The sequence below is a fragment of the Oncorhynchus nerka genome, linkage group LG22, assembly GCF_034236695.1.
Source record: "Oncorhynchus nerka isolate Pitt River linkage group LG22, Oner_Uvic_2.0, whole genome shotgun sequence".
Classification (NCBI taxonomy): Eukaryota; Metazoa; Chordata; class Actinopteri; order Salmoniformes; family Salmonidae; genus Oncorhynchus; species Oncorhynchus nerka.
In genome coordinates this window covers 30,035,717-30,049,365 of record NC_088417.1, presented here as the reverse complement: position 1 = coordinate 30,049,365, position 13,649 = coordinate 30,035,717, and the positions used below count along the sequence as shown (strand labels likewise).

Sequence of the window (13,649 nt, the reverse complement as noted above, 5' to 3'; positions counted from 1 at the left end):
GTGTGTGTGAGCTGATTGTGTAGCAAGGTGCCAGAGCTTCACTATGTCAACGTTGTGTATCTCGTCCTGCCCTGCTTCTTGGCCATGCAGCGCTCCTTCTATGTCGCACTCACACACACACACACACACACACACACACACACACACACACACTGGATCTCCGTCACCCAATCAGAGCGGCTTCCATACTTGGAGTCAACCCATCAATCCCAGCAAGGCCCAATGAGGAATCATTAGACTACTGATAAACAGTATGAAGGCCCTGTATTCACCACATGAATACAATGACATGATTGAATTAAAGCCAAGATAGCGAAGTGGCGCTATAGTTATAGACATGACAATATTAGCGTGAATGAACTATTTAGATTTTGATGTAATCCCCAGAGGATTTTTTTCAGGGGCAAATGCATGAAAGGATTAATTAAGCAATTAACTCAATTGCTTTGCTTTCTGCTTTCACACAGTTCAGAGTGCTAAACGTGATGTTAATTTAAGGCCTTTGAGGAATGAAAAGCATTTGTATTACCCCACAGCCGTTCATCTATGTCAGAAATGAGCATAAGTGTCATTTTGAAGGAAATGTTGAGTTGTCGCGATTATTTGCTTTAGCGGTACTTTTGAGCGATATGTTTTTTTAAATTAAGTTCCCACAAAGCTGATATTGAAAAATGGCCAATCCATATAGTGCAGAACAGCCTTGGGATTGACTGCCCCCTGTCAGTAATGGCTGTGTACTGCAACCTGCCTTGACCCCAATCAGCGTGTTTCAACTCCAGGGGATGAACTCTGCTCAATCTTGTTGTGCTTAATCATTGACTGTTGCCATGCTGTCACTGATTTCATCTCGCTCTCTCTCAATTTGCAGTGCGAGAAAAACGGAAGAGCATCTACATCAATCACGTGAGTGTCAATCTCAGATTGGACGCCATATTGAATATAATGCTGCATTTGCATAGATGATGATGCTGATGAAATCGTTGGCCTTTGCAATGGTAATATGCTATGCTTTGTCGTTGATTTTAATCAGGTCATTGATGTATGCCCTACTGAATAGAGAATATTTGGTTAGCAAGTGTTCCTCTGTCATATGTCAGACTGCATTATTTCTTTGAGCACATGATTGTTCCTGTGATTTTGTTTATGAAGATTTTAATCAACTTTATTATTTTGCAAGTTTACACACATTTCGGAGAACAAGGTAAAGTATTTTGTATCCCTGGCATTTGTGTGTTTAGATATAGATTTATTCTAGATGTGCCTGTTATCCACTCCTGTCTCGTTTGTCATCTGAGTACAGAAGCAAAGTGTATGTATGTACAGTATGTATGTACAGGTAAATGCCAAAATAAAGGAAACACCAACATAAAGTGTCTTAACCACGAGCCAGAACAGCTTCTTTTTTTTTTTTAGTTGAATCTTTATTAAACTAGGCATATCAGTTAAGAATATTTACTGGGGTGCTGGAAATCACACACTGAACGAGCAGTATGGCTGGTGGCATTGTCATGCTGGAGGGTCATGTCAGGATGAGCCTGCAGGAAGGGTACCACATAAGGGAGGAGGATGTCTTCCCTGTAACGCACAGCGTTGAGATTGCCTGCAATGACAACAAGCTCAGTCCGATGATGCTGTGACATACCGTCCCAGACCATGACGGACCCTCCACCTCCAAATCGATCTCGCTCCAGAGTACAGGCCTCAGTGTAACGCCCATCGGCGACGTTGTTGCCAGTCATGTCTGGTGAGGACCTGCCTTACCACAGGCCTACAAGCCCTCAGTCCAGCCTCTCTCAGCCTATTGCTGACAGTCTGAGCACTGATGGAGAGATTGTGCGTTCCTAGAGTAACTCGGGCAGTTGTTGTTGCCATCCTGTACCTGTCCCGCAGGTGTGATGTTCGGATGTACCGATCCTGTGCAGGTGTTTTTACACGTGGTCTGCCACTGCGAGGACGATCAGCTGTCCTTCCTGTCTCCCTGTAACGCTGTCTTAGGCATCTCACAGTACGGACATTGCTATTTATTACCCTGGTCACATCTGCAGTCCTCATGCCTACTTGCAGCATGCCTAAGGCACGTTCACGCAGATGAGCAGGGACCCTGGGCATCTTTCTTTTGCTGTTTTTCAGAGTCAGTAGGAAAGCCTCTTTAGTGTCCTAAGTTTTCATAACTGTGACCTTAATTGCCTATCGTCTGTAAGCTGTTAGTGTCTTAACGACCGTTCCACAGGTGCATGTTCATGAATTGTTTATGGTTCATTGAATAAGCATGGGAAACAGTGTTTAAACCCTTTACAATGAAGAGCTGTGAAGTTATTTGGATTTTTACAAATGATCTTTGAAAGACTGTCCTTAGAAACGGACGTTTCTTATTTTGAGTTTATATTCTACAGTGTCTGGAACTCTATTGGAGGGATGTGACACCATTGCTCCACGAGAAATTCCATCATTTGGTGTTTTGTTGATGGTGGTGGAAAACGCTGTCTCAGCGCTCCAGAATCTCCCATAACTGTTCAATTGGGTTGAGATCTGGTGACTGAGACCGCCTTGGCATTTGGCTTTCATCGTTTTCATGCTCGCCTAACCATTCAGTGACCACTCGCGCCCTGTAGATGGGGGAATTGTCATCCTATTGGGGCATAGCCATGGTAGCCAAAATAATATCCTGCCCAGCATTTTTATTCAAGAATGATGGAATGTTAATTGCTTAATTAACTAAGGGCCCACACCTGTGTGGAAGCACCTGCTTTGAATATACTTTGTATCCCTCATTTAGTCAAGTGTTTCCTTTACTTTGGCAGTTACCTGTATGTCTGTCTATATAAATCATGCTGATTGTACATGACATGCTGTACTAGGTTGATGAGGTTAATAGAGTGAAAGGGTTGGTGATTGGCTGATATAAGCCATCTCAATGTGCAGTAGACCGATGGATTAAAGTAGAAGCTACTGTTTTTAGCGAAACCCATTCCGTCTGTATGTGTACAGTATGTCACTCATATACAACCACAAAGCAGGGGTATTAGCTGGTCTACAGCAGTTGTTTCAAGGCTTTTTACAGGACCTGCTGTGAGTGTGCGCATGCCTGTACGTTTTGTGTGTGGATGCATGCGTTCTAGCCTGCCTGCGTGTGTGTGTGTGTGTGTGTGTATGTGGACATAACAGTAACAGCGTGTGATGTGTGTGTGTTGCAGCACCATGCGGCTCCAGTCAGACGGAAGTACAGCTCCTGTTCCACCATTTTCCTAGATGACAGCACCGTCAGTCAGCCTAACCTCAAATACACCATCAAGTGGTAGGTTAATCACCAATCAGTCAGTCAACCAATGAATCCATCAAAATGTACTTCTGTTGTGTTTGTAAGAATTCTGTATGCAGTTATCACTGTGAAAGACTAAATTGCAAATGAAATTGTAACTTCATTGTAATGATTTGTCTTTACAGTGTAGCCCTGGCGATATACTACCACATAAAGAACCGGTAAGAATGACCTGTTAGGACGGGGCAAAAAACAAACAAAAGATGACTATTGTAAAATATACTATGTCTGTCAAATGTACTGTATATTGTATGTATAAGCTGAAAGTAGAAGTCGAAGAGTTATTGTCCATTAGTTTACTCCAATTAGTGGAGGGATGGTAGGGTTAGGGGAAAATAATGAAGGAAAATATATTTGGGAAGAGAAAGAAAAAGTCGGAAGTTTACATACACTTAGGTTGGAGTCATTAAAACTTGTTTTTCAACGACGCCACAATTGTTTTGTTAAACTATAGTTTTGACAAGTTGATAAGGACATCTACTTTGTGCATGACACAAGTCATTTTTCCAACGTTGTTTACAAACATATTATTTCACTTATAACTCACTGTATCACAATTCCAGTGGGTCAGAAGTTCACATACACTAAGTTGACTGTGCATTTAAACAGCTTGGAAAATTCCAGAAAATGATGTCATGGCTTTAGAAGCTTCTGATATGCTAATTGACATAATTGGAGTTAATTGGAGGTGTACCTGTGGATGTATTTCAAGGCCTACCTTCAAACTCAGTGCCTCTTTGCTTGACATAATGAGATAATCAAAGGAAATCAGCCAAGACCTCAGAAAAAAAATGTGTAGACCTCCACAAGTCTGGTTCATCCTTGGGAGCAATTTCCAAACGCCTGAAGGTACCATGTTCATCTGTACAAACAATAGTACGCAAGTATAAAAACCATGGGACCACACAACCGCCCACCCCAAAAAAAAGAACAGAAAGAATGATCTGTCACATTAGAATCAGCCTCTCCTAGTACTATTGCAAAGCCAGCCCCCCCCCCCCCCCCCCTGTCACTGAAGGTTATTACATTCTATTTGGACATCCAGCATCAATAATGGGTGAGGGGGGGGGGTCACACATAAAAGTCAGCATTTGATAACATGAACAGACCCCCATTGCCCCCCTGGCATGAGTCCAGAATTCCAGTCTTTGGAGGTCTAGTACTTTAGGTACTGTGAGTGTGTCTGAAATGACGCCCTTTTCCCTTTATAGTGTACTATATTTGACCAAGGCCCATAGGGCTATTGTCAAAAGTAGTGCACTACGTAGGAATAGGGCGCCATGTGGGACACCATTCTGAGTGTTCTGTGGCAAGATGGATCAATGTGCCTTTCAAACAGAGTGGCGAGGTCACTGAGGCTGTGTTCCCCTATTGGTCTACAGCCTGACTGACTTTGTAGAGGATCGAAACAGCATCCCTCTCCTCAGTCAAAACAGTCAAATCCACAGGGTGTTTGTGAACGAGCCTCCGTACTTGGGTCTGGTGACTGGTTACTGTCATCACTTGTCATTCAGCAACTGACCTGCGTGGCCTTTTTTTTGTCATTCCAGGGAGATCGATGGGAGAATGGTATTAGATATTTTTGATGAAAAGCTTCATCCACTTACGGTAAGACTTTTGTAGTTATATTTAATACATTATGGATATGCTTGTGTATTAGGCAGCCCAATTCTGATTATTTTGACACTAAATGGTCTTTAGATCTATTGAGAATTGGGCTGTTCCCATGTTTCATTACTGTATTATCTGTCTCTTTGCTCCTCTGTTGATGACAGAAATTGGAGATTCCTGCGGACTATGAAAAGCACGACCCGGAGCAGAAACAGATCTATCGCTTTGTCCGGACGCTGTTCAGTGCAGCCCAGCTCACTGCAGAGTGTGCTATCGTCACACTAGTGAGTGACATCGTCATCACACCCTGCCACACAACACTAGGAGGGAGTGTTGCTCCCATTTAATAACACCTTAACTAAATGGCACCATATTCCCTCTATAGTACACTACTTTTGACCCGGGCCCATAGGGCTATATATGGAATAGGGTGCAAGTTGAAGTACATCACTGTCATTTTGGGCCTACTTGTCCTTGTTCAGGTCAAGTTAAAGTACATGGGTTTTTCTAAACACTGAGGATTTCCTACACTGGACAGCTTGTTATAACTTATTAATAATAATCTGCATAAAATGTTCATGTCAAGATACAGTATATGGCCGAGGGATCATAGCTATATTCAATAAATTCACGAGTTGATTAAAAACCTATGTTTAATCCTTTTATCATGTTTGGTGTCTTAAAGGATCTGTCCAATATCTACCAAATGGCAACCTATTCCTTATGTAGTTCACTGCTTTCAACCAGGGCCTTTCAGCAGTAAACCCCCCCCCAAAAAAACAGCAGGTGATATTGGGGTGGAGCATAGCCTAGTGGTTAGAACGTTGGGCCAGTAACAGAAAGGTTGCTAGATGGAATCCCGAGCTGACAAGGTAAACATCTGTCGTTCTGCGCCTGAACAAGGCAGTTAACATATTGTTCCTAGAATTTGTTCTTAACTGACTTGCCTAGTTAAATTTCAAAAACCAGAAGTAAAAATTGAGATGGATGGAGGATGTTTCCGAGCAGAGTGGAGAGGTGTTCTGCTCTACAATGGTTTACACGGAGTACACAAACCATTAATAACGTGTCCGTGACTACGGAAAGTATTCAGACCCCTTGAATTTTCCCACATTTTGTTACGTTACAGCCTTATTCTAAAATTGATTAAATAGTTTGTTTTCTTCATCAATCTACACACAATGCCCCATAATGATGAAGCAAAAACATGTTTTTAGGTATTTTTGCTAGTTCATTAAAAATAAAAAACTGAAATATCACATTTACATAAGTATTCAGACCCTTTACTCAGTAGTTTGTTGAAGCACCTTTGGCAGCGATTACAGCCTTGAGTCTTCTTGGGTATGATGCTTCAAGCTTGGCACACTTTCATTTGGGGAGTTTCTGCCATTCTTATCTGCAGATCCTCTCAAGCTCTGTTGGGTTGGATGGGGAGCATTACTGCACAGCTATTTACAGGTTTAAGTCCGGGCTTTGGCTGGGCCACTTAAGGACATTCAGAGACTTGTCCCGAAGCTACTCCTGCGTCATCTTGACTGTGTGCTTAGGGCCCTGGTCCTGTTGGAAGGTGAACCATCGCCCCAGTCTGAGGTCGTGAGCGCTCTGGAGCAGGTTTTCATCAAGGATCTCTCTGTACTTTGCTCTGTTCATCTTTACCTCGATCCTGACTAGTCTCCCAGTCCCTGCCTCTGAAAAACATGCCTACAGCATGATGCTGCCACCACCATGCTTCACCGTAGGGATGGTGCCAGGTTTCCTCTAGACATGACACTTCGCATTCATGCCAAAGAGTTCAATCTTGGTTTCATCAGACCAGAGAATCTTGTTTCTCATGGTCTGCCCCAAGCGGGCTGTCATGTGACTTCCGTCTGGTCACTCTACCATAAAGTCCTTATTGGTGGAGTGCTGCAGAGATGGTTGTCCTTCTGGAAGGTTCTCCCATCTCTACAGAGGAACTCTAAGAGCTCTGTCAGAGTGACTATCGGCTTCTTGGTCACCTCCATGACCAAGACCCTTCTCCCCTGATTGCTCAGTTTGGCCGGGCGGCCGGCACTAGGAAGAGTTTTGTTGGTTTCAAACTTCTTCCATTTAAGAATGATGGAGGCCAATGTGTTCTTGGGGACCTTCAATGCTGCAGAAAACTTTTGGTACCCTTCCCCAGATCTGTGCCTCGGTACGATCCTGTCTCGGAGCTCTATTGACAATTCCTTCAACCTCATGGCTTGGTTTTTGCTCTGACATGCACTGTCAGGTGTGTGCCTTTCCAAATCATGTCCAATCAATTGAATTTACCACAGTTGTAGAAACATCTCAAGGATGATCAATGGAAACCGGATGCACCTGAGCAAAATGTCGAGTCTCATAGCAAAGGGTCTGAATATTTATATGTAATACATTTGCAAAAAAATGATAACCTGTTTTCGCTTTGTCATTATGGGTATTGTGTGTAGATTGCTGAGGATTTTTATTTGTTTAATCCATTTTATAATACGGCTGTAACATAATAACATTTTGGAAAAAGTCAAAGGGTCTGAATTCTTTCCAAAGGCACTGTACAGTATGTCATGGAGCTGTTCTTAATGTTTTGTGTAAACCATTGTAGAGCAGAACACCTCTCCACTCTGCTTGGAAACGTCCTCCATCCATCTCAATAACACCTGCTGTTTTTTTGGTTTACTGCTGAGAGGCCCTTGTTGAAAGCAGTGAACTACATAAGGAATGGGTTTCCATTTGGCATGCAGCCCCGGCCTGATGGCGCTTTGCTCTCTGGCCCTGAGATGTGTGGTCCTCCTGTGGTGTTCTGACACTCCATTGTCTGGTTATGACTTCACTGGCCTGTCATCTCTGTCACTTGGGATGATCTGGTTTCCACAAACACACACACACACACCGCGCGCCTGGCCTACAGACTGTCCCATTGACTCTCCCATTGGCCCCACACCTTAGAGGGAAAACAGGGATGAATGCCGACAGTAATTGAATAGGGAACAGGACCAGTTTCGTCTGGAGAAAATGGGGAGGTTGTCCTGTGTTTTAGAGTCGGAGTGCTGATCTAGGATCAGGCCCAGCTTGTCCATTCATAGCGATTCAAAATGCGAAACTGATCCTAAATCAGCATTCATCCTCTGAGACGCTATATGAATACAGGCACTGGAGGGGTGATGTTGTGCTGGGTGGGTGGGTGGTGTTTTACTTTACATACTGCCAGTGGTTAACAACACAATGTTTCCATGTTGGGAGAGTTTCCGTCTTCACTGTGTGAAGCCATGACAGGGATGCCGCTGTGCATCACAAGGCAAACTCTCCAAAAATGTGGGTGTCACGTACCCTGCCACCTCCGCTTTATGTAATTCTACGCACACATTTCCAACAAGTTGTTTTGTGTAGAAGACTAGCTGTGTATCTAGGCTTAGGTTTAGGTGAATCTAGATGTACAATCTGAAGCTGTAGGTGAGAGATGAAGTCTGTGGATAATAGAGGAACGGAGCACAGTCTTTGGAGACTGCTGGATGGAATAACTGAATTGCGTACTCTATTAGCAAGTCTGACACATACAGTACAGGCCTCTAGATTCACAACCCACCTACCACATGGCACGGACTGTGTCTTAAGACAGACAAAACACATTTCCCCAAGGAAATGACTCAATTATGATACATGGAGAGAATATAAAAGAAATGGCTGTAAATTAGACTACTCCCAATATATTGTGCCTAACGGTTCAGTGCATTTTTTTATTCACTGACGAACTGAATGGAGACTGTGGCTGCGGTAATGGAAAGGTTTTTTGATTGACATATCTTTTATGAGAAAGCCCAGAGAAACTGCATTACATCAGGTTTTGACAAGGTCTGTTATTTTGGCTTTGTGGAGACGGAATGCCAGGGGAGTTTGGAATGGAACATTCATTCCAGAATCTATTCAGCCACACAGAGACGAGGGTAATTATCTGGATCCGAAGTCATTATCTTAGATGAGGAAGAACTGTACTGTATATTGTTGTTCATACATCATCTGGGAAATGTCAATTTGTTATTTGAATTATTCACAATTCAACAAGATTCTTGTTTTTGCTCCAATTATGTATTGAATTGAGTATCACACACCAGACCAGAGGATAGGTGAGGAATGTCTTTGACGTCAGACATCTTTTAAAAGGAGGATTTCTTTATTTATTTTTTCTCTCCCAGGTGTACCTGGAGCGCCTGTTAACTTATGCAGAGATAGACATCTGCCCAGTCAACTGGAAGCGTATCGTCCTGGGAGCCATACTGCTGGCGTCCAAGGTGTGGGACGACCAGGCTGTGTGGAACGTAGACTACTGCCAGATCCTCAAAGACATCACCGTGGAGGACATGTGAGTCTGGAACAGTTTGACCCCAGTCCATTAAGCACACTAACCCAGATCAACCAGCAACCAGCTAGTCCATCTAACAGTTTTCGGCAGAAGCTACAGGTTAAATCTGTCACCTTTTTACAACAGACTTTCAATTGTCCTTATGCAAATAGACAGGGTATAGACAGTCTATTGTAGGATGCATGCATGCATGCATAATAACAGAATACATTATCTCATGTAGGGATAGGCATGAGTACTCGAGTACTCGAACGGACGTCAAAGCTCGATTTCTAACCAGAGATGGTGTAAAACTATTTAGTGGAATGCTTGTTCATTGCCTTGACTCTAGTTATCCATTTGTACATGTGCATTTGCAGGGCACAACTAAAAAGAAACCAAGCCAAGCATCACACTGTTCTTCTCCCTAAATTCCCTTTCCACTCCGTGTCTCATTCACTCAGTTGTGTTCCACCCGCTCCCTACACAGGTGTGCTGAGATGGCACACAAGCTCCCGTTAGGCCTACAGAAATACATGGCACACAAGCTCCCGTTAGGCCTACAGAAATACATGGCACACAAGCTCCCGTTAGGCCTACAGAAATACATGGCACACAAGCTCCCGTTAGGCCTACAGAAATACATGGCACACAAGCTCCCGTTAGGCCTACAGAAATACATGGCACACAAGCTCCCGTTAGGCCTACAGAAATACATGGCACACAAGCTCCCGTTAGGCCTACAGAAATACATGGCACACAAGCTCCCGTTAGGCCTACAGAAATACATGCCTACAACAACATATCTAACTGATGTGATACACAAGCTCCCGTTAGGCCTACAGAAATACATGCCTACAACAACATATCTAACTGATGTGATACACAAGCTCCCGTTAAGGCCTACAGAAATACATGCCTACAACAACACATCTAACTGATGGGATACACAAGCTAAATTCCTTGCCAAATGGCGACAGTTTTATCACCAATTCAAAATGGACTGGTTGATCGAAGTATGAAAATATGTGTTCCAACAACGAGCTGCAGTTTTGGAATAATTGCTTCCAGTCTGGTTTCTACTTCCGATACTTTGCGAACTGCTAGTGCCATTTAGAATTGTTTAGCCTAGGCAATAACCCTCCCTAAACATAGACCGGTTCCACACTGAATATATGCCAAAACATTAGTTTGGTAAAGACGGAGTGTATTTTCATCAGAATCATTAAGAAGATGCCTACTCACAAAAGGGATGTTGTAGCTGTAATTCCTCAATGTGAAATTGTTCATCCATTTACAAAATTCCAAAATGGTTTTCTAATGATCAATTAGCCTATTAAAAATGATAAACTTGGATTAGCTAACACAACGTGCCATTGGAACACAGGAGTGATGGTTGCTGATAATGGGCCTCTTTACGCCTATGTAGGTATTCCATAAAAAATCTGCCGTTTCCAGCTACAATAGTCATTTACAACATTAACAATGTCTACACTGTATTTTGGATCAATTTGATGTTATTTTAATAGACAGAAAATGTGCTTTTCTTTCAAAAACAAGGACATTTCTAAGTGACCCCAAACTTTTGAAAGGTAGTGTTTACTTTTTCAGCATAAAAAAAAAAGTTGTCTTTCAACTCATCAAATGGAGCACCTCACTTCGCACTGGCAACCGTTTTCCTTTGTAAAAATATTCTGTTATATTTTATTCTGTTATATTACATCATGTTTTTTTACTATAAAATATGTGCTTTTTGACTGTAATAAAGGCTCAGGAAATAAGGGCATCTTGTCTGCTAAATTAATAAAACAAGGCTATGCCATTGCACAGCCATAGGCTTCTACAAGCAAGGGTCACTGCTGATGTTCCTGCCTTTTGAAGATTGTGTTCCACGATATAATATAACCAGTTGATATTACAGTTTCAATAAATGAATCTTAAATGGCACTTTCTTTTTTATTGACTTATCTATAACTTTTTATATATACAGTTGAAGTCGGAAGTTTGCATACACCTTAACCAAATACATTTAAACTCAGTTTTCACAATTCCTGACATTTAATCCAAGTAAAAATTCCCTGTTTTAGGTCAGTTAGGATCCCCACTTTATATTAAGAATGTGAAATGTCAGAATAATAGCAGAGTGATTTATTTCAGCTTTTATTTCTTTCGTCACATTCCCAGTGGGTCAGAAGTTTACATACACTCAGTTAGTATTTGGTAGCATTGCCTTTAAATTGTTTATACTTGGGTCAAACGTTTTGGGTAACCTTCCACAAGCTTCCCATAATAAGTTGGGTGAATTTTGGCCCATTCCTTCTGACAGAGTTGGTGTAACTCAGGTTTGTAGGCCTCCTTGCTCGCACACGCTTTTTCAGTTCTGCCCACACATTTTCTATATGAGGTCAGGGCTTTGTGATGGCCACCTCAATACCTTGACTTTGTTGTCCTTAAGCCATTTTGCCACAACTTTGGAAGTATGCTTGGGGTCATTGTCCATTTGGAAGACCCATTTGCGACCAAGCTTTAACTTCCTGACTGATGTCTTGAGATGTTGCTTCAATACATCCATATAATTTGTTTTCCTCATGATGCCATCTATTTTGTGAAGTGCACCAGTCACTCCTGAAACAAAGCACCCCCCAACATGATGCTGCCACCCCCGTGCTTCATGTTTGGGATGGTGTTCTTCGGCTCGCAAGCCTCACCCTTTTTCCTCCAAACATAACGATGGTCATTATGGCCAAACAGTTCTATTTTTGTTTCATCAGACCAGAGGACATTTCTCGAAGAAGTACGATCTTTGTCCCCATGTGCAGTTGCAAACCGTAGTCTGGCTTTTTTATGGCGGTTTTGGAGCAGTGGTTTCTTTCTTGCTGAGCGGCCTTGCAGGTTATGTTGATATAGGACTTTTTTTTACTGTGGATATAGATACTTTTGCACGTGTTTCCTCCAGCATCTTCACAAGGTCCTTTGCTGTTGTTCTGTGATTGATTTGCACTTTTCGCACCAAAGTGCGTTCATCTCTAGGAGACAGAACGCGTCTCCTTCCTGAGCGGTATGACGGCTGCATGGTCCCATGGTGTTTATACTCGCGTACTATTGTTTGTACAGATGGTACCTTCAGGCGTTTGGAAATTGCTCCCAAGGATGAACCAGACTTGAGGAGGTCTATATATTTTTTTCTGAGGTCTTTTTCTGAGGGCTGATTTTCTTTTGATTTTCCCATGATGTCAAGCAAAGAGGCACTGATTTTGAAGGTAGGCCATGAAATACATCCACAGGTACACCTCCAATTGACTCAAATTATGTCAAGGGGGCGGCAGGGTAGCCTAGTGGTTAGAGCGGTGGACTAGCAACCGGAAGGTTGCAAGTTCAAACCCCCGAGCTGACAAGGTACAAATCTGTCGTTCTGCCCCTGAACAGCCACTGTTCCTAGGCCGTCATTGAAAATAAGAATTTGTTCTTAACTGACTTGCCTAGTTAAATAAAGGTAAAAATAAAAAATAAATAAATTAGCCCATCAGAAGCTTCTAAAGCCATGACATAATTTTCTGGAATTTTTCAAGCTGTTTAAAGGCACAGTCAACTTGGTGTATGTAAACTTCTGACCCACTGGATTTGTGATACAGTAAATTATAAGTGAAGGGATCTGTCTGTAAACAATTGTTGGAAAAATTACTTGTGTCATGCACAAAGTAGATGTCCTAACCGACTTGCCAAAACTATAGTTTGTTAACCAGAAATTTGTGGAGTGGTTGAAAAAGGAGTTTTAATGACTCCAACCTAAGTGTATGTAAACTTCCAACTTCAACTGTGTATATATATATCTATACAAATGCCCATCCCTAATCTCATGCTCTACTGCCAACCCCACTCAGTGCTGGGAACAGTCGGGGACAAATGCCCATCCCTAATCTCATGCTCTACTGCCAACCCCACTCAGTGCTGGGAACAGTCGGGGACGAATGCCCATCCCTAATCTCATGCTCTACTGCCAACCCCACTCAGTGTTGGGAACAGTCAGGGACAAATGCCCATCCCTAATCTCATGCTCTACTGCCAACCCCACTCGGTGCTGGGAACAGTCGGGGACAAATGCCCATCCCTAATCTCATGCTCTACTGCCAACCCCACTCAGTGCTGGGAACAGTCGGGGACAAATGCCCATCCCTAATCTCATGCTCTACTGCCAACCCCACTCAGTGCTGGGAACAGTCGGGGACGAATGCCCATCCCTAATCTCATGCTCTACTGCCAACCCCACTCAGTGTTGGGAACAGTCAGGGACAAATGCCCATCCCTAATCTCATGCTCTACTGCCAACCCCACTCGGTGCTGGGAACAGTCGGGGACAAATGCCCATCCCTAATCTCATGCTCT

The 13,649-nt window shown here is 42.8% G+C and overlaps 1 protein-coding gene across 4 annotated transcripts in view; it reads left to right on the top strand.

The window, feature by feature from the left end:
- ccny (cyclin Y) overlaps positions 1 to 13,649 on the top strand; it is a 61,231-nt gene that overhangs the window by 41,600 nt on the left and 5,982 nt on the right. For 2 of the 4 annotated variants that reach the window (XM_029626683.2, XM_029626682.2), the window contains 7 exons: positions 869 to 903; positions 1,178 to 1,201; positions 3,195 to 3,295; positions 3,445 to 3,480; positions 4,870 to 4,927; positions 5,095 to 5,214; positions 9,121 to 9,287. In XM_029626683.2, the coding sequence (XP_029482543.1) occupies positions 869 to 903; positions 1,178 to 1,201; positions 3,195 to 3,295; positions 3,445 to 3,480; positions 4,870 to 4,927; positions 5,095 to 5,214; positions 9,121 to 9,287 (541 nt within the window). The remainder of the gene's footprint in view (positions 1 to 868; positions 904 to 1,177; positions 1,202 to 3,194; positions 3,296 to 3,444; positions 3,481 to 4,869; positions 4,928 to 5,094; positions 5,215 to 9,120; positions 9,288 to 13,649) is intronic. The other 2 variants (XM_029626685.2, XM_029626684.2) reach the window with 1 other exon arrangement.